At 46.4% G+C, this 18561-nt stretch overlaps 1 protein-coding gene across 2 annotated transcripts in view; it reads left to right on the top strand.

Annotated features, from left to right (window-relative positions):
* The first annotated feature begins 11361 nt into the window (after positions 1-11361).
* The window catches only part of SMOC2 (SPARC related modular calcium binding 2), a 213262-nt gene continuing 206062 nt past the window's right edge, over positions 11362-18561 (top strand). For both annotated transcript variants that reach the window (XM_025383441.1, XM_025383440.1), the window contains exon 1: positions 11362-11665. In XM_025383441.1, the coding sequence (XP_025239226.1) occupies positions 11582-11665 (84 nt within the window). In that variant the 5' untranslated portion in view covers positions 11362-11581. The remainder of the gene's footprint in view (positions 11666-18561) is intronic.

Here is an 18561-nt window from a genome sequence, read left to right as displayed (position 1 = left end):
AAATACGAGCACAAAAACAGTATGATTTTAAGAAGAAGAGCTGGCTGAGCTGGCAGCCACTTTGGAGCAGGGGCTCCTGAGCTGGCCTTCTGGGGTGCAGGGCTGATACTGCAGACCTGCCAGATCTCCAGGCACCGACTCGCGCAGCTTGAGCAAAGACAAGCTCAGTGGTACACATGCCCCACAGCAGGTTAAGGCAAAACTCTTTGGTTGGTGTTTGGTAGGCTCGTTGGCATTCAGCTCAGCACAGCACATATAACTTCAATCACTGTAAATATTTCTAATCCCTGCTGGATAATCAGGAGTCCTGCAATGCCTAGTTCCCCTCCTCTCTGCTACCTGCAGAGAACCAACAATGCAATTCCTGCCTCCCCACAGTGTCTCAGTCCACACCCACTTCTACACAGGTGCTTTTTATTGTGCCCCCAACTCTGTCAATAGTTATTTAAACTTTTTTTCTGAAACTCAGGACTAGCAAGATCTGCCCATGTGTTTCCTTCAGTCTCCTGTGGAGCCGCCTTGGCAGGGAACCTGGGGAGGGGGTGGGCTCAGGGGACGGCACCTGGGTCCAGTCGGCATGCTGAGCACATGGCTCTCTCCAGATGACTGGGCTGAGGGCAACTTGGTGGAGATGGGTGTATTTGTGTGTGTTTCGTGTGTGTGTGCGTGTGTGTGTATGGATTTATGTGTCTGTAGGTGTGTGTATTACTGTTTCCATGTATGTGTAGTATGTGTTTATATGTATGTGTATATTTGTGTGTATATGTGTGTGTGAATGTGTTTATGTGTATTTGTTTCAATGTCTGTGTGTAGTGAGTTTATGCGTATATGTGGTTGTGTGTACATGTGTGTTTGTGTGTATGTGTGTTGGTATGACTGTGTTAATGCATATTTGCTTCTACATGTGTAGTGTGTTTGTATGTGTGTGTACATGCATTTGTGTATATGTGTGTTTGTGTGATGTGTTTATGTGTATTTGTTTCTATGTATGACTGTGTATGTGTGTTTATGTGTAATGCATGTGTGTATGCATGTTTGTGTGACTGTGTTTGTTTCTATGTGGGTCTGTGTGTAGTGTTTGTGTGTATGCATGTGTTTCTGTGTACATGTGTGTGTGTGAATGTGTTTATGCACATTTGCTTCTATGTCTGTCTGTGGGTAGTGTGTTTCTATGTGTTTATGTGTAATGCATGTGTGTGTGTGTTTGTGTGACTGTGTTTATGTGTATTTCTGTGTGTGTCTGTGTGTAGTGTGAGTCTGTGTGTGTGTGTGGTTTCTGCGTACACATATGTGTGTATGTGTATTTATGTTTCTGTGTATGTCTGTGTGTGAAACATGTCCTGTTTCCTTAGGGACACCTGGACGGTGTTCTCTCTTGGCTGTGCTGCAGGCTCCTGATGAAGTGCCTGGTTTTAGACCAGGCTCCTTCACTTCTCTGAGCACGCGGGGTGCCCTTTCAATCTAGAAACAAGCTTTCTATGCCTGGGAGATTTTCCGAGGTCACTCCTGCCCCTGTGGTGACCTTGGGTGGTCCCTCCCCTGGGTGTGGGCTGAGCTTTAGTGACTCACTCCTGATGAGTAGAATACAGCAAACTGGCAGGTGACATGGTTGAGTTTAGGTCATAGAAAGACTGTGGCTTCTGTCTTGGGTGCTTTTCTTGTTTGCTGTTGGGCCTCTTGGCCTGGGGGAAGCCAGCGGCCATCTGGGAGGCAATGCTATGGCAAGACAACATGGTGAGGGACTGGGCCTCAGGAGTGTGCACCCTGTCATGCTCTGGGGACAAGAGCCCAGCCCCAGTCACTGTGTGAGCTGCCTGGAGCCAGAGGACCCACAGGAGCTACACCTGTTCCCCACCCACAGAAACTCAGGTAATAAATGCCTGTTTTTCCCAGCTGCTAAGGTTTGGGGTAATTTGTGATGCAGCAAAATGTAACTGATGCAGAGATCAGTACCTGGAAGTGAGGTGCTGCCAAGACGACCCCTGCAATATAAAAGAACCTTTGAAACTGGGGAGTAGGTGGAAGGTGAGGAATTGGAGGAATTCTGGGGAGTGTACTGGTGAGAGCTTAGACCCCTGCACACAGTCTTCATGGAATTCTGGACTTCCAGGAGGCAGCAGGAGGAAGCTTTCAGGAAGGTCAGGAAAATCTTATTTTTCTGGAGGAAGTGGGGCCTGGTTAACAAGTGGCAACAGTTCAGCGACACGGCTGCCTGTTGCTGCATGGAATTAGAAAACAGGCAGAGTCACTTTGGGATGCCGAGGCGGGTAGATCACTGAGGTCAGGAGTTCCAGACCAACCTGGCCAACGTGGTAAAACCTCGTCTCTACTAAAAGTACAAAAATTAGCTGGATGTGGTGGCTGGTGCCTGTAATCCCAGCTACTTGGGAGGCTCCGGCAGGAGAATCACCTGAGCCTGGCAGGCAGCGGTTGCAGTGAGCCGAGATCACGCCATTGCACTCCAGCCTGGTCAACAGAGCGAGACTCCATCTCAAAAAACAAAAAAACAAAAAACAAAAAACCCCAAAAAAACAAAAAAGAAAACAGGCAGAGTGCTGACAACTGACAATAGGGCTGCAGCTAAGGAGGCCGCTGGGAGTGTGGAGTGTGCCCGCCTTGTTAACTGGCTTGGCTGGAGGGTGAGGTTTCTTTCTCATGTGTCTCTCTCCTTTCTTGGGGAAGGCATGTTGGATGGAACTGGCTGCTCCGCAGAAAGGGCGCTGAGTGGAAAGGGGAGTGCCACTCTCGATCTGGCTCAGGGTTTTGACTTTTCATATTTCTTTCAAAGTCTGTGATGGCTTCATTGTTTTTTCTCTTGAGCAGCACCATCCAAGGACCCGCCATTTCCAGGAAGTCTTCGGAACCCCTAACTGTCCCCATCTCTTCAATTTGCTCTCTGCCCCATCCACTCTGGGGAAGCCTCGGCTTCCCTCTCCTCTCTTCAGGTCCCCACTCCCCTTTGGGCCTGTCTGGTGAGGGGGGACGGGCAGAGCTGGAGGAGGAGCAGGAGGGAGGAGGGAGGCTGTCTCTCCTGTCCTCCTTCCAGCAGGCTTGCTCCTGTGCACACTCGGGCTCTCTTCCCAGTCTCTGGCTTATTGGGTCCGCTTGAGTCTTTGCCTCTCACAGGAGAGGCTGTCCTCAAATGTCTGGTGACTGCTGGTGTCTGCTCCTATGTAAGGGTGACAAGACGTCGCTGCTTGGTGGCTCTAAGTGTGTGGTGAGGTCTGGGGACCGAGTTCTTGCCGTCGAGGAGCTTGGCTGCCACGTCCTTGGGGGAATCCCGTTGTCACCATCTTCACCCTGATCTTTTTGTGCCAGCTGGACCCGACTGCATCTTGGATTTTCCCTCTGCTAAGTTGCTTCCTACTGTCTGTCTGCTTTCCAGCTTCTGGAATTTTCTTGCATGTTGTCTCCTCGTCTTTTTCCTTTTTTCTTATCCCTTTACACCTTTAAAGCCTCCTCATGCTTGCTTTGCAGGCATGTTGCGGAGGGCAGGAAGGTTTGCACCCACCTCTCCTCTTTGCTGGGAGAAATCTCAATGTGGTTTAGCTTCGTCTTCTGTTTCTCTTTAATTTTTTGATTGTTTGGTTTTGATTGTTTTGTTTGGCTTTGTGGGGGTTTAGTGGATATACATTTTTCTTATTTGGAACAAAAATAGTAAAGTAAGATATAAAACAAGCCCATTACTAGCTCTTACCATTGTTCCAACTGCAGAGCGCAGACATTTCCAATTTTCTGAATTAAAACATGCTCATTTCTCCTGATATTTTAGCACCTCTGAGGTGAGGGTGACTTAAAGAGACTTGCAAGAAAGTATTGAGTCATAATTTAATTGGAGGTATTTTTTTCTTCTTGTACTGATAGATAAAATAATGGCATGCTTCCTATAGATATTTCATATCTAATCCAATATTTTACGGGTGCAAAATGAATTAGAAAAAAAGGATCACAAAATGACCTGGCAAATTCTTAAAATAATAACAAATTCTAAAATTGAATAAAGGGCTGAAAATTGCCTCCGATGATCCAAATTACCAATACTGAGTAATACACAAAAAACAAAATGTTCCCATTATTTTGGCTACATAGTTCCAACCACACTTTCCTGTAGACCAGCTTTGCAAATTATATGCAGTCAGAAGTGCCAAGCCTTCACACAACCTGAGTCCCTGAATTTAACATGAGGCTGAGGAACAGACTGCAAAGCTTACTGCATTGTCTAATGTAAGCACCAATTTCTTTGCTATCCTTGAACTAAGCTGCCTCCTTCCAGGTAACAGAATCGAAACAGTCATGATTTCCTTTGCTCCTAGTGGATCGAGGCACGCTTACACAGAAGTGCTTCCTGGCTTTTTAATCGCCTGTCTGTGTGTCATGTGGAAGTACGTGGCGCGTGTCTTGCTGTATTGCCTGTGGTATAGCGGTGTGGTTATGAAACTTGGTTCTATCGTTCAAAAAAGCATTTGGAGATGCTCAAGCATGTACAAGAATGAATAATTACTTAGGAGATAGAGGAAAGAGGTTCTAAGTGCTCAAAGAGACTTACTGAGGGCAGATAAGCCAGGAAGCAGCAGACAGGTGCTGTGTAATTTTCCACCTTCCCTTCTGCCAGCGCCTCCAGCCCCAGCCATGCAGGGCCTGGCATGCCTGCACCTTCCTGTCCAGGGACCCTGGGGCACAGACATGCTGCTCACTCCCCAGCCTTGCACATCCTCTGTGCACCCCTGTGAGCCGTGGACACATTGTGGGCATCTGGCATAGCCAAGGATGCCCCTCTGTCAGCTATAGGAGAGGAGCCTGGGTGCATGGCGTCCCTGGACCTGGCCTCGGCAGAAATGCCATTAGCGTCAGTGCTCTTGTGGCTAAATTACTGTACAGGCATCAAAGAATAAATCCGGTTTTATTTGGGCAAGCATCTGGACATATAGAAATAGTAATAAAATGTCCAAAATAATGTAACTGAATCTCCACCTTAGGGCACTGTTTTATAGAGAGGAAAGGAGCTAAGGAATTTGCCCAGGATGGGGGCAAAACTAGCCAAGACCAAGGAGATGATGGCTTCCTGTGTGAAAGCCAGAGGAGGCTGCTGGGATTAAGAGGAAGCAAAGTCAGTTGATGATGGATGATGGTTCCAGGAAGGATGTAAAATCCCGTTGGCACTGTAAGGTCAAGGGACAAATGTCTTTTTTGTTGCTGTTTCCATTACTATGTAGCCCAGGCACTATGCTATTTGTCTGAAATACCTAAGGATTTTTCTCTTTGTATGATTCATTTTAATACTCAGCTTAGGGCTGAGGGAGGAGGGCAGAAGTGGAGGGTTAATGGCACGCCGTCCTGGCCTGTGTGTTGTGCTAGGGAAGAGAGGGAAGAGGAGGGAAAACTGCTGAAGGTGATCAAAGCTTTCTTTATCTAGTATCTTCTTACATTGCTTTCTGCCGGTATAAATTGTACCTGTGTGGTCCATACTGCCCCAGAGTATTCTTGGCAAGCTTTCTGTTGCCATTTTAAAACTTTTTTTCTTTAAAGGTGGGTCTCACATGAAGAAAGGAGGAAGGGATCTCTAGACTGACTTAACAAGGAGCAAAAATTCGAAAGTAGTTTAGATCATGTAAGTTTAGAATAAGATGCCTCCTAGAAAGTTCACCAGATCTCCTTCTCTTTCCATGAGCACATCTTGTGCCTTAATGAGCCTTGGTAGTGGTCAGCCTTTATTAGCTCTGCAGCTGATAGAGTCTGCAAGTTCCATATACTAATGAAAGTTGTTTCCTGAGTGGAAAGGCTAACATGGCCTCTGGATATTATTACAAATAGACTTCAATAAACTTGGGCTATGTATAATAGCAGTGGCAACGTGTTTCAACTTGAGGTAAGGTTGATTATTTAGATAGATCATATCTCCAACACCAGAACTACATCCTTTCAGAATGGCACAAGCATCTCCCATCAACTTTACAGGGACAGTTTTCACTGTAAATGCAGCAGTCTTGTGTTGGGCTTTGTGAAAAAGAGCTTTCTTTGGAAACATTATCTTGGGATTGAAGCATTACCAGTAAGTCAGAACCAACTGTGAAGGGCTTTCTCCTTTGGTCTGGTGGTGGATCTTAAACACTATGCAGAAGGCTGGGTCACTGAATGAGTGTGTGTTTGTGTATATGTGCACACACACATTTCTTAGTGAAACGGCCCATGGTTTTCATCATACATCGAAAGGGTTTATGGTTTCAAAAAGTTTAAGAACTGATTATCTTGACATCAGGCAGGAGATTCTGGACCCCAAGCTTTTTCTCACTCTAGTTCACATATTCTTCAGTAGTTTCTGAGATGGAGAATATTGGACGGTAGAGATCCTGTACACCAAACTGAAAATTGAGTTGAATTCTGCTCCTACCACTTCCTAGCTGTGTAAATCCAGGTAATTTCTGTAGTCTCCCAGGATCTTATTTTTCATCTGTAAAATAACCATTTTGTAGAGTTTCCATGAAAGTTAATTAGATAATGTATGTAAAACACCCATCACATTCCAACCATTTATTAAAAATTTCCATAAAGTGGAGACATCATATTACCTGACTTCTAAGTATACTATACGGCTACAGTAACCCAAACAGTATGGTACTGTCACAAAAATAGACACATAGACCAAGGTACAAAATAGAGGACCCAAAAATACAGCCACATACCTTTAACCATCTGATCTTCAACAAAGTCAAGAAGAATAAGCAATGGAGAAAGGATTCCCTATTCAATAAGTCGTGATGGAATAGCTGGCTAGCCATGTGTAGAAGATTAAAACTGGACCCCTACCTTTCACCATGTACAAAAATTAACTCTAGATGGATTAAATATTTAAATGAAAGACCTTAAACTATAAAAATCCTAGGAGAAAACATAGAAAACACCATCCTGGATATCAGTCTTGGCATAGAATGTATTACTTACTTTTGTAAGTCCTCAAAAGCAATTGCAACAAAAACAAAAATTGACAGGTGGGACCTAATTAAACTAAAGAGCTTCTGCACGCAAAAGAAACTAGCAACAGAGTGGACAGACAACCCACAGAATAGGAGAAAATATTTGCAAACTATGCATCAGACAAAGGTCTGATGTCCAGAATCTGAAGGCACTGAAACAACTCAATAAGCTAAAGAACAACCTCACTAAAAAGTGGGCAAAAGACATGAACAGACACTTCTCAAAAGAAGACATGCGAGAAGCCCACAAACATATTAAAAAATGCTCAGCATCACTGATCATCAGAGAAATGCAAATCAAAACCACAATGAGATACCATCTCCCACCACTCAGAATGGCTACTATTAAAAAGTCAAATAGCAACAGATCCTGCTGAGGCAGCAGAGAAAATGGAATGTTTATACACTGTAGGTGGGAATGTAAATTATTTCAGCCACGGTGGGAAGAAGTTTGGGGATTTTCAAAGAACTAAAAATAGAACTCCCATTCGACCCAGCAATCCCGTTACTGGGTATGTATCCAAAGGAAATAAACCATCCAACAAAAAAGACACATGCTCTTGTGTGTTAAATGCATCACTAGTCACAATTGCAAAGACACGGAATCAACCTAGGTGCCCATCAATAGTGGACTAGAGAAGGAAAATGTAGTACATAGACACCACGGAATACTATGCAGCCATAAAAGAATGGAAGCATGTCCTTTGCAGCAACACAGATGCAACTGGAGGCCATAATCCTAAGCGAATTAGTGCAGGAACAGACATGCAAATACTGGATGTTCTCACTCATAAGTGGGAGCTAGACACTGGGTACACATTGAGATAAGGAACGAGATACTGGGTACACATAGAGATAAAGATGGAACAATAGACATTAGGGCTTGCTAGAGAGGCGGGGCAGGGAACAAGGGTTGAAAAGCTGCCTATTGGGTACTATGCTCACTCCCTGGGTCTTTCATACCCCAAACCTCAGTGTCACATAATATATCCATGTCACAGACCTGCACGTATACCCCGAGTCTAAAATAAAAGCTGAAATTATTTTTAAAAACTGTTCCACAAAGTTCCTGAAAAGTATTATCATAAAAATTGTCTTCAGGCATCTTAGGAAGAAGAAACTTACTTACATTATTTTGTTGAGCACAAAGTCCAAATTCTCTGTTACTTAAATATATCAAAATAGGAAGAAAGCCATTGAGTCAGGCCCAAGGATCAAACACACAACTCCACTGTCCACTTTTCAATGTGGTGTGTCAATGCTGGCCTCATCCTGCAGCCGCAGTGACAGTGAGCCTCGGCGGTGCTCTCTTCTGATTTTGTCAATTCTGCCGATGTGGTTTCCTTTCTGTATGGCTCACAGGTTTGTGGAGCTTGGGTTGAAAACCTGGGATTGATGTGGAGATCATGCATTATTTTTCCATGGGTCGAAGGGAACAAATTAAAAGGAAGATGCTAGCCATCAGAATGAACAAGCCAACAAGAGGACAGAGACTCCGGAAACCTGGGGAACTAGAGATTCTCGGGTCCAGCCTGGGGGTAGTCTAAAGAAAGTCCAGTGAACAGTGAAGACTCCTGCTCCCATGATTAAGTAGAAACCAGGAGGAAACATTAATAAAACAAGTGATTGGCAGGTGACTGATGATGTGGGGTGATTCTCAGAGTATGAATAGTCATGACCCGAGTTCAGTCCCAGACAATACTCAGTGATGGCAGAGGGGATTACTGGAAGCCACTGCATCAACAAAGAGATACTTGACTAAATTTATGCTTTGCATATTGAGATGGGAAAATAGCCAACCAGAGGTTTTCTGGCTAAACATGAATTAGCCAGAAATAATAACTAAATTATATCATGTCTATAGTGAAAATAAAATCGTTTTGCAGTTTTAGCATAGTAAAATAAATAAAAAGGAAGCCAATACTCATGATAAAGCATTTTGCTAATGGCCTAAGAGGGAAAGTTAGTTTAGAAATGTGAGAATAGCTGGAGTCCTTGGTAATTAGTTTCTCTTGCTGTTCTTTATTGTAACTTTCATCAGTGACAAGCATTTAAATTCTGAATGCATAAGCCACATTTTAGAATGGGCCCTGCATCACTTTTTAATTAAAACACACACACACACACACACACACACACACACAGCCCTACATTTCCAAGAGAAGGGAACTTCTTCCTGCATCCTATAGAAACTCTTTGGAAAGTATAGAGCTGATCACTTCCTGTCTTAACTTTGAACGAAGTGAATTACTTTTCTATCCTTTCTAACATGACAGCTCTCTGGCATTCCTGCCAGTAATAACTTTCTTGAAGACTTACAAATAAAAGACAGACATAACTATTTCCCAGTGTTTAAAATAAATATATTGTTTTTCTTCATAAAAATGGAGACTGATTATCTCTCCAAACTCCCTTTCTAGAATTTCGAGAAACTAAAATTTGGCATTCAGGACACATGAGCTCCTCCAGATTTGAAAGGGGTTTCGAAGGCTCCAACCCTGCCTTATCTGTCAGAGTTTTGGACAAATGCATTTCATTTATCTTCCTAGAGTTCCCAGAGGATTCTGGAGTTGCTACATGAAAGACGTGTTGAGATTCTTGAATACAAGGCACGGAGGGCCAAGGATTTTCTTCTGTTCTCCATGTTGCCGAAGGAAGTGAAGTGGATTTGCCAGTATTGCAGGTTTTAACATCTGCATTCTGTTTCTGATTTTGTTGCTTAGGAGATCTGGCTAAGACATCTGGCCCCTTTGACTTTTGTTCCTTGTCTGTAAAATGGGAATAATTAAGTCTACTTCTTGTCTGCCATTCTTGCAGTGGATGACGGTGGATAAATGAACATGCTTTCAAACTTTTGAGTTCTGATGAGCAGTACTCTCAATAAAGTGGAAAGTGAAAAACAGATTCTTTAGTAGCAAATGCTTCTTAAAGGAAGTATGTCAGCTTCGAGTGTAAATTTTATTCTTTGGATAATCTTAGAATTAGTGGTATGTAGTGTTTATTTTCTCTTTAATTTTCACTGCAGTTTCCTAACAGTGATTCCTATTTACTTAATCATTTGCAGCTGCTCTGCTCACCTGTTTTTCTCGACGCAAGAGCAGTCGCTGAAGAGTTTTATTATAATTTCCTTCTAAGTCCTTAACCCAGGAGGAATGTGTTTCAGTACTTAATAGATTCCCTGGGCTTTGGAATTTGAAGGAGAATTCTGAGAGGAGCCTTCCTTCAGGAAAAGGTGCATTTCTTTCCCGTCTTTCCGTGGCCCGATGGACATGACTTTCCCAGTAAAATTGTGTGGGAAAGGTTGCAATAGCATTGCCTTTGCCTTAGCAGCCAGTCCCAGAACTTGCTGATACAGCCCCCTCCCCCAGAATTCATAGCCAAAGCAGTGGGCTAGACATCGGATGAAACCTCAGATTTGGATTTTCTATGTTTTGTGCTTTTCCCAATGCCCCTGAGAAGTCAATTGATTCATTGTTCTTGAACAAATCTTCACTCTTCTGGCTTTCTGTGTGAGACAGAATTAGGGTTTTTTCCTGTAAAGTTATAAGCCAAGGCTAAACTATTTCAGCAATGTTGTCTGCAATGGATATTATCCAGAGTCTGGGTGTGCAAAATTTTCTTGGTTTCCACCGTAGTCTCCACAGGCGAGTTTACAACCTCCACAAGCCCTGTGCTCCCCGCATAAACACCTGAAATGCTTTGACAGCGCTGTTTAAAAACAGCCATATGTGTCTGTGAATGACGGCCAACCACTTGCTCCCCCACTTGCAGAGGATCAAGGCTACACCCCAGGTCAGACCCAGGATCTTTAGGACCTAAATTCCACCATCCCTGCCGTGGATAACTCCGTGTAAAGATGCCAAAGGCGGGCTGCCCCCGGCGCAGCCTTTTCTGGAGCGCAGCTGATCCTTCAGCACCTCTGAGAGGCGATGTTCTGGGCCGGACCAGGGGGCCTTAGAGGGCAGAGGTCAAGGAGAACCCCGGAGTCTGGGGACTGGCCAAAGTTTGGCGTTAACCCTTGTGGATGAAAAGGCCTGCTGGGCTGATCCTGCGCGGACCAGGCCTGGACCCTGGAGCGTGAGGAGGGCGCGGTGCGTCCCGTGGTTGTGCTTGGAAGGCCCCCGAGGGTGCGCGCGTGGGCGTTAGTGCGTGCGTGTGTCTGGGTATGCGTGTGTGTGAGTGTGCGCGCGGGGAAGGAGGCACAGAGACAGCCCCGACAGGCCACCACGCAGCTCTGGTGGCCCCCACTCCACCTCTCGCTCCGCAGACCCGCGCCAGGGCGGCCTCTGGGCCGGAGCGGGCACGCGGCAGCGGGCGCTGGGAGGTGGGGCTGGGGGAGGAGAGGGAGAGGGAGGGAGGCGGGCGGGAGGGGAGGATCCGGGAAGCTCCAGGGTATTTGACAGGACCGAGGGCGGACGCAAAGGACGCGGAGGACCTCTGGGTGTCTGCAGGGGAGCTGCTCCAGCAGGGCCGCCGGGAGCTGTGGGGAGAGCATCGCGGAGCCGCCCCTCCACGCGCCTGCCGGGCCGCGATCGCCCTCGGGGCTCTCCTGGTAGCAGTGCCAGGGCGCAGGGCGCGGCTGATCTCCCGCCCCCGCCACCTCCGCCACCATGCTGCTCCCCCAGCTCTGCTGGCTGCTGCTGCTCGCGGTGCTGCTCCAGCCGGTGCCCGCGCAGAAGTTCTCGGCGCTCACGGTAAGCCCGGGCCCGCGGGACCTGGCGCTTAATTGGTGCTGCCTCTTGCCGCCCGCCGGGTTCGGGTGCCCGCGCCCCCCTCCAGGCCCAGGCGCCCAGGCACGGGGAGCAGGTGGCCCCGGGGGCAGTGGAGCCTTCGCCCGCCTGCGGGGCTGGAGCAGGTAGGACCGCAGCGTGCGCGCCTGGGACCCGGTCGGGATGGGCTTCTGGGGACCCTACCCGCCGGGATCCTGCCGCGACTGCGACGGGCTCCTCGGGTTCCACCTGGCTGGGACCCCACCTGCCTCGGGGCTCTGACCCGGCTGTGAGAGGATCCTGGGGTCCTGCAGACCTTGGACAAGTGGGAGCTGCGGGTGCGCTCGGGTGTCCCGCACTCACTGCTGGGCCTGAGCCTGCGGGGAACCAGGTCTGGGAGCGCCGGCGCCGCCCCGCGGACTGTCCCAAGGCCAAGGCAGACCCGCCGGGACTGGGCGCCCACCTCGCCCACGGGGACCCGGCCTGGTGCGCGTTTCCCCGGCCGCTTTGGGCTCGTGCGCCGCGCGGATCCCGGGCCTCTCGCCTGGTGAAGGGGCTGCCAGTCGTGGGCCCCACTAGTGGGTCTAACCCTCCCAGAGGCCCTCCTAAGTGAGCCGAGGAAGAAGCAGATGATGTTACAGATGATTCTTCACGGGCCTGAGTGTTATTAGAGAAGCGCTTTCTTCCTTTCTCAGGACAGAGCTGGAGGGAGGCGGCGGCTCCCCGCTCTGCGGGGCCTCTGGGTTCTTCCTCGTGGCAGGGATGCTGCGCTCCTGAGCACGAGGGTCACCGCGGTTGACCGCTGTGTGTTTTTCTTTCTGAGCTGCAACTTCTATGCGACAGCCTTGGCCCGGCCGAGGCACGCGGTGCCAAACGAGGAGCTATGTAGAGGGGGCCGAGCCAAGCCCCCGCCGGCCAAGCCAACCCGCGGCGGCCGCTGGGCCAGGGCCGGGTGTCTGCAGCCCCCAGCTCCAGCCGACCTCGTGGGCTTGCAGGGTTTGCAAACCCATCATTAATGCAATCGCCAGAAACGAAAACATTCCACTTAAATGTGTTTTTGAACAAGTGCTTGAGAAAACACGAAGGTAGCGAGAATGCCTCTGGTGGAGAGCCGTCTTTTAAGTGGCGGGGGACTTGTCCTGAAGGTGTTTATTGTATTGAAAATAAAGATGGTTGAAATAAGCTGTGGTCGGTTCTGCCTTTCAGCAAATTTGAAACAGTCATGTGGGCATCTTTTCTCTCTCTTTTACTTTTTCTTCGTCTTCTTTCTTTTGCGTTTTAGCAGTGTGAGGGATGGTTTGTGAGTTCATTGCTCATACCTAAAATTCTTCTGCAGCAGCCCGGGGTCCCTGCCTTGTGTCTCACAAATGACTTGTAGATTAGAAACTGCTAACTGGGGCTCCAAGGAGGTTTTCACACACTCAGGCTTTCCCTGAAGATCCTTTATCTCCACAGAGGGGGCCCTCAGAGGACACTCACTGGAGGTATTCATGTATATGCACATCTGTACATGCATCTATACATAAATATAAACACGTATACGCTCACAGACCCCCCACACACTCTTAAAGCACACTAGAGGAGACAGAGAAACTAAGGCCAATTCTCCAAAGGAGATCATAGCATTTTCTTCCAGGACGGTAGCAGCAGGTACCTACAGTTGACACGGATTTTCAGATTTTCTGAAAGCGGAAAAAGTAGAGACTGGCATCTGCCTGCTGCCCTGGGTGTGTGGGGGTGGGGTCGGGCCTGTTGGTCCCCTGGGAAGAGCAGAATCAAGGTAGTTAGTAACTAGAACAGCTTAAGACTCAGCAGGTTTTCTTGTCTTCTCTCCCCTTTCTCATCTGTTTACTTGAACCCTCTCACCCTTTGCCTCCTTGAGGTTGCCCCAAGGATGTCTTGGATTGCGGTGAGACCCACTGCATGTGGGGTCTCTGTGCAAGAGCTGATGCCCCACGCGGGCTTTGCCCTTTGGCTGCATTCCCCAAGAACACTTTGCCTGAAACTTGCAAATAAAATCAGTATCCCAGAGAAAAGATTAAAGCCATAACGCATCTTGGCACACTTCTTCTCACCCCACCCCCAGTCTAGAAAATCAAGTAGTTGAGTTACAAAGTAACTGAGGCAGGCTTGAGATCTGACTGGTCACTGGGAAATGTTAGATGTGCAGGATTTTTCAGTGCTGCTGATCTCTTTTCAAATTGCCATCTGGTTTGTGGAAATCTCTTTTGTTTCCAGAGGCCCTCATTCAAAGAATGGCCTTCTCTCCCCACAACTTGCATCCTACCTACTTTAATAAATCACAGGCAGCGTCAGTCCATGCAGCGGGTGGGACTCACAGCTTGGGGTCTTGCTGGATGTGTGACTTTAGGTAAGTTACTTAATTTCATAATCTTCAGTCCCCTTATCTGTAAAATGAGAATACATGATATCTTTCAAGCATGTCATGAGGATTAAAGGTAAGGCTTTTAATGCGCCTACTATATGTGAGTTCTCCAGCTAACATTATTTTGGTGGTGCCCATGCCATGGGTCCATATAAGAGAGTGTTATCAGTTGGTGCCATAATTGTCAATGCATATAGCGTTGTGGAATTAAGGTGTGTGTGGATTCGGCTTTGCAGTATTTTCACCTGCTGCAGATCCTCAGAGCACACCACTTGGCTCTGGGTGTATATGTGGGCTTTGTGGGAGTAGGCTGTGTGGGACTGTGTAGACCAAGGAGGAAAACTTGCCTCTCTGCCTCCTTCTACTCCAAACTTCTACTCATCTAGAAGCAGGGATATGTGTCAGCCTCTCTGGGGCTTTCAGTTTGCCACACCTGGCTTCTCAGGACCATGCATTTTTCTTCCCCACCTATGGTGAGCGCGCTTTCTTGGTGGGCCCAACATTGCTGGTGTGCTCACCTCTGCTACTTTATGTTTAAGACTCAGAGAATACACTTTGCTTGGTAATGATCTCTATTCTTTTCACCAAAGTCGTTCTTTAGAAATGGCACCGTGAGGCCCTCTGTGTCTCTCATTGTGACTTTCTGATGGCTTTGCACAACCTCCTGGTTATTGCTCAGACCCTCTCACCTCCAGTCAACAATGGCATTCTTAAGTGTGTCCAATGTGCCCTAATTTGGATCCAGGTCAATTTCTTCCTTGAAGAAGTAGGTGCAGCGAATGCCACACAGTGCCCATTTTCCTTTTTATTTCTGTGAATGACTGAGATGAGGGAGTGATCTCTAGTATAAATGGTTTTTATTACACATGATTCTGTTTTCAAAGAGCAAACAGGTGTGATCACAATTATTCAACTTTATCATGGTTGTCATTATATGAATTTTGATGGACTGACCAGTAAGCCCATGCCTAGATGATTTCTTTAAAGGCAGAGAGAGGAACGATATTGCCTGTGACCCCTTTCCCAGAAGTTTTTGGTTAGAGCCAAATTATTCATTTCCACGTTGACTAAATCGTATTTTGCTCACACTTAGAATGTTGAAGTTACATGACCATCCTTCTCAGACTTGTCTTACTGCCAATACCTAATGCTCCCCTAAGTTCATACACACGGCTTCATTCAAGGTACCGTTGTCTCCACATTCAAGAGATGAGGAAACTGAAGTTTTGAGAGACTCTGAAGGGCCCCTGGTCACTAAGCAGATCCGAATATTTGTCAAGTTAACCTGCCATTAGTTTTCTTTCTTCGGGGGAGTTCCCTGCACTGTTCTTTGCACTGTCTTCAGGAACTTTACAGTTCCACACTACCGCTTCCCCTCTCAGACTATAGTTGACTTTCATCCTGAACCCTCATCTTCTCACAGAGCGTCTGGCACCTGGTAAATGCCTCTTACTGGTCTTGCGGAATGCATAACCACAGACCTGAAACAGTTATTTCCCACTCCTATTTGTGTTTATTTGCTTTGAAAGAGAAGAAAGGTGATAAGAAAACAATATTTACCCGTATGTAATTTTTTTAAAGTTTCACGAGCAAGTTCATGAGATGATTTAATATTGATTTTGCTGAAACAGCAAAAATACAAGTGCTATTCCATTTCTGAGCAATTGTGGTTTGGAATGCCTACCTTGTCCTGTTTTGATGTAGTTCTCACTCAGCCTTGGATCTTCAAGGGAATTACTGTGATTTTTTTTTTTTTTCCTTTCTTCTTCCATTGCAAATGCCTTGAGTCCATTTCATGCTCTGGGAGGGCTTTACTGCATTCCCCAGTAGAAGACGGACCACGAAGGTGGTTAAGGAGGAGAGAACTAAACATAATCAAAACTTTCCAACTTAGAAGCCCATTTACATGGCGTCTAAAAACCCAAACATCTGGAAGAGTCACTTTAATTTTGCTGTGAAATCAAGACCGTAAATAACACTATAAGCAATTGCAGGCCGTAACAAGACCATGCCGCCAATGGGCATGGATGTAACGTCAGTTGCAATGGCTCAGAACCGAACAGATTTCTCAGTAATTCCAAATCAAAATAAGCCTTCTTGCCAATCTAGGATTTTAGAATGGGAGTTGTTATTAAGATTGTCAGCAGAACATTGGTTTGGAGGTCAAGGGTAACATTTCTGTATTTTTGAATTAAAAGATAAACCAGACTGGACACAGTGGCTCATGCCTGTAATCCCAGCACTTTGGGAAGCCAAGGTGGCCGGATCATCTGAGGTCAGGAGTTCAAGACCAGCCTGACTAACGTGGTGAAATCCCGTCTCTACTGAAAAAACAAAAATTCACCAGGTGTGGTGACATGCGCCTATAATCCCAGCTACTTGGGAGGCTGAGACAGGGGAGTTGATTGAACTCAGGAGGCAGAAGTTGCAGTGAGCCAAGATCATGCCATTGCAGTCCAGCCTGGGTGACAGAGCGAGACTCTCTCTCAAAAACAAACAAAAACAAAAGATAAACTGTTCTACACATACAACACACAAACTTAGAATGATGAATTTCCAGTAGGATTTTGAAGTTAGAGGAGAAAATTTAAGAAATACTCTTTAAAACTGCCAGCCCTTATGTTTCTCCAATTGATGGCACTGAGTAATAGAGTAAGATCCCGGCATTAGTCATTGTATGTCTATAAAGTACGTATAACAGTTAATATAGTGGACATTTAACTGTAGCTCACAAGAGGAAAGATTTTATAATATGAATTAATATTTTGTTGATTCCTAATTTCCTATGGCCTAAAAAGAAATAGCTCTGAATGTGAAAATAACAGACATTCTTATATGGTTTTCCAGTTCCAGGCCAGACATCAAACAGCAAAGATAGTAATAAAACACAAATAAAGAGAACCAAGTAAAATATGAAATCACATTTATATGTTTAGGTTTAAAAAAAGTACAAATGAAAATTTTATATTATAATATCTGGCTAAATTTAACTAGATTTTTCCACACAGAGACAGTCTCAGAATGACTTCTTTTTGATGAACCACAATTTTATTTTGATTTTTATTACGTATGACATAACGTGGCATATCCACCAATTAAACTGTCACTTAAAAGAAGGCAAATGTCAATATAGCATGTCCATGCTGCGTTCTCCTTCAGTACATATCTCTGCCCACTTTACAGTCTTCTCTTGCCTGGTCATCTATTTGTTTTATTTTTTGAGACAGGGTCTTGCTCTGTCCCATAGGCTGGAGTACAGCGGTGTGCTCTTGGCGCACTGTAACCTCTGCCTCCTGGGCTCAAGCGATTCTCCTGCCTCAGCCTCCTTAGTAGCTGGGACTACAGGCACACGCCACCATGCCTGGCTAATATTTTGTATGTTTTTTTAGAGATGAGGTTTCGCCATGCTGTCCAGGCTGGTCTCGAACTCCTGAGTTCAAGTGATCCACCCGCCATGGCTGGTCATCGATTTTCTTTCTCTTTTATGCTGCTGCCCAAATTAGAAGAAACTTCCTTTGCTTCTCTTTACCAAGATACAGACCACTGATGCCGCTATTTCTATGTTTGCACTGGCTGAGACTCCCTGAAGGTTTTCTAGTTTCTGGTCCTCACACTCCTTCCTTCTGCTAAAGTGTGGGTGCCCTGGGCCCTGCCCTGGAGCCAGCTGCAGCATCTCTCACCGTTCCCATCCCTGCCCAAGCCCCTAGCCGAGGGCAGACATTTTTGGGGGTGAAGGGGTAGGCAAACTCGTAACATTTGAGGTTCTCGGCAAAGAGTCTTCCAATAATAAAGTTTCTGAAGGCGGAAGAGTTGTAGGTGAACACGATGACCTGTGGTGTGTTTGATCAGGGGATCGGAGCCCTTGAGTGCAGGTCACCATTAGGCCCATCTCATTTTGGATACTGAGTCTGTTGGATTTTAGTCACTTCTTAAAGGACAAGTTCACTAGCTTATTGGCAAAAAAATGCTGTGGTATGTAAGTTGATCTTAGGGCATTTTGTTGATCTCTTTTTCTGTTCAGTGATCAATCAAGGCACTAGAATCAAATAAATCCACCCTGCGTACCAGCCGGGTGCCACCATGGACATTTGATGTTTTTTCTTGGGATTAAGGACATTGTCTGACTTCCAAAGGCTTTCCCTGCCCGGGTCAGGGCTGTCCCATGTGCCAGCCACAGTGGGCCAGGAAGATGGTAGGCGTTCTCCCAGATCAGGCCCAAACTGACCTGGGATTTGTGACTAGGATTAGTGGTGAGTTGATGATATTGAGGGCTGAGTTATGAGGGAGGAAAATCCTCCCACAGAAGACTCTTTCCAATTCTCTGCCATGAAAGCAACATTGCGCTGGACCTGAGCAGCCCTCCTGGTGGTGACCTGGGCTTTCAGGAGCAGAGCAGAAGGCGTGGGGCCACTCCCAGGAGGCTGGGGAGGAGGACAGGGGTGGGTAGGAGGACGGAGATGGGGAGGAGGATGGTGATGGGGAGGAGGACAGGGAT

This window comes from Theropithecus gelada, chromosome 4 (genome assembly GCF_003255815.1).
Source record: "Theropithecus gelada isolate Dixy chromosome 4, Tgel_1.0, whole genome shotgun sequence".
Lineage (NCBI taxonomy): Eukaryota > Metazoa > Chordata > Mammalia > Primates > Cercopithecidae > Theropithecus > Theropithecus gelada.
Note: the sequence above shows the minus strand (reverse complement) of the source record. Positions and strands in the feature narration are given on the sequence as shown.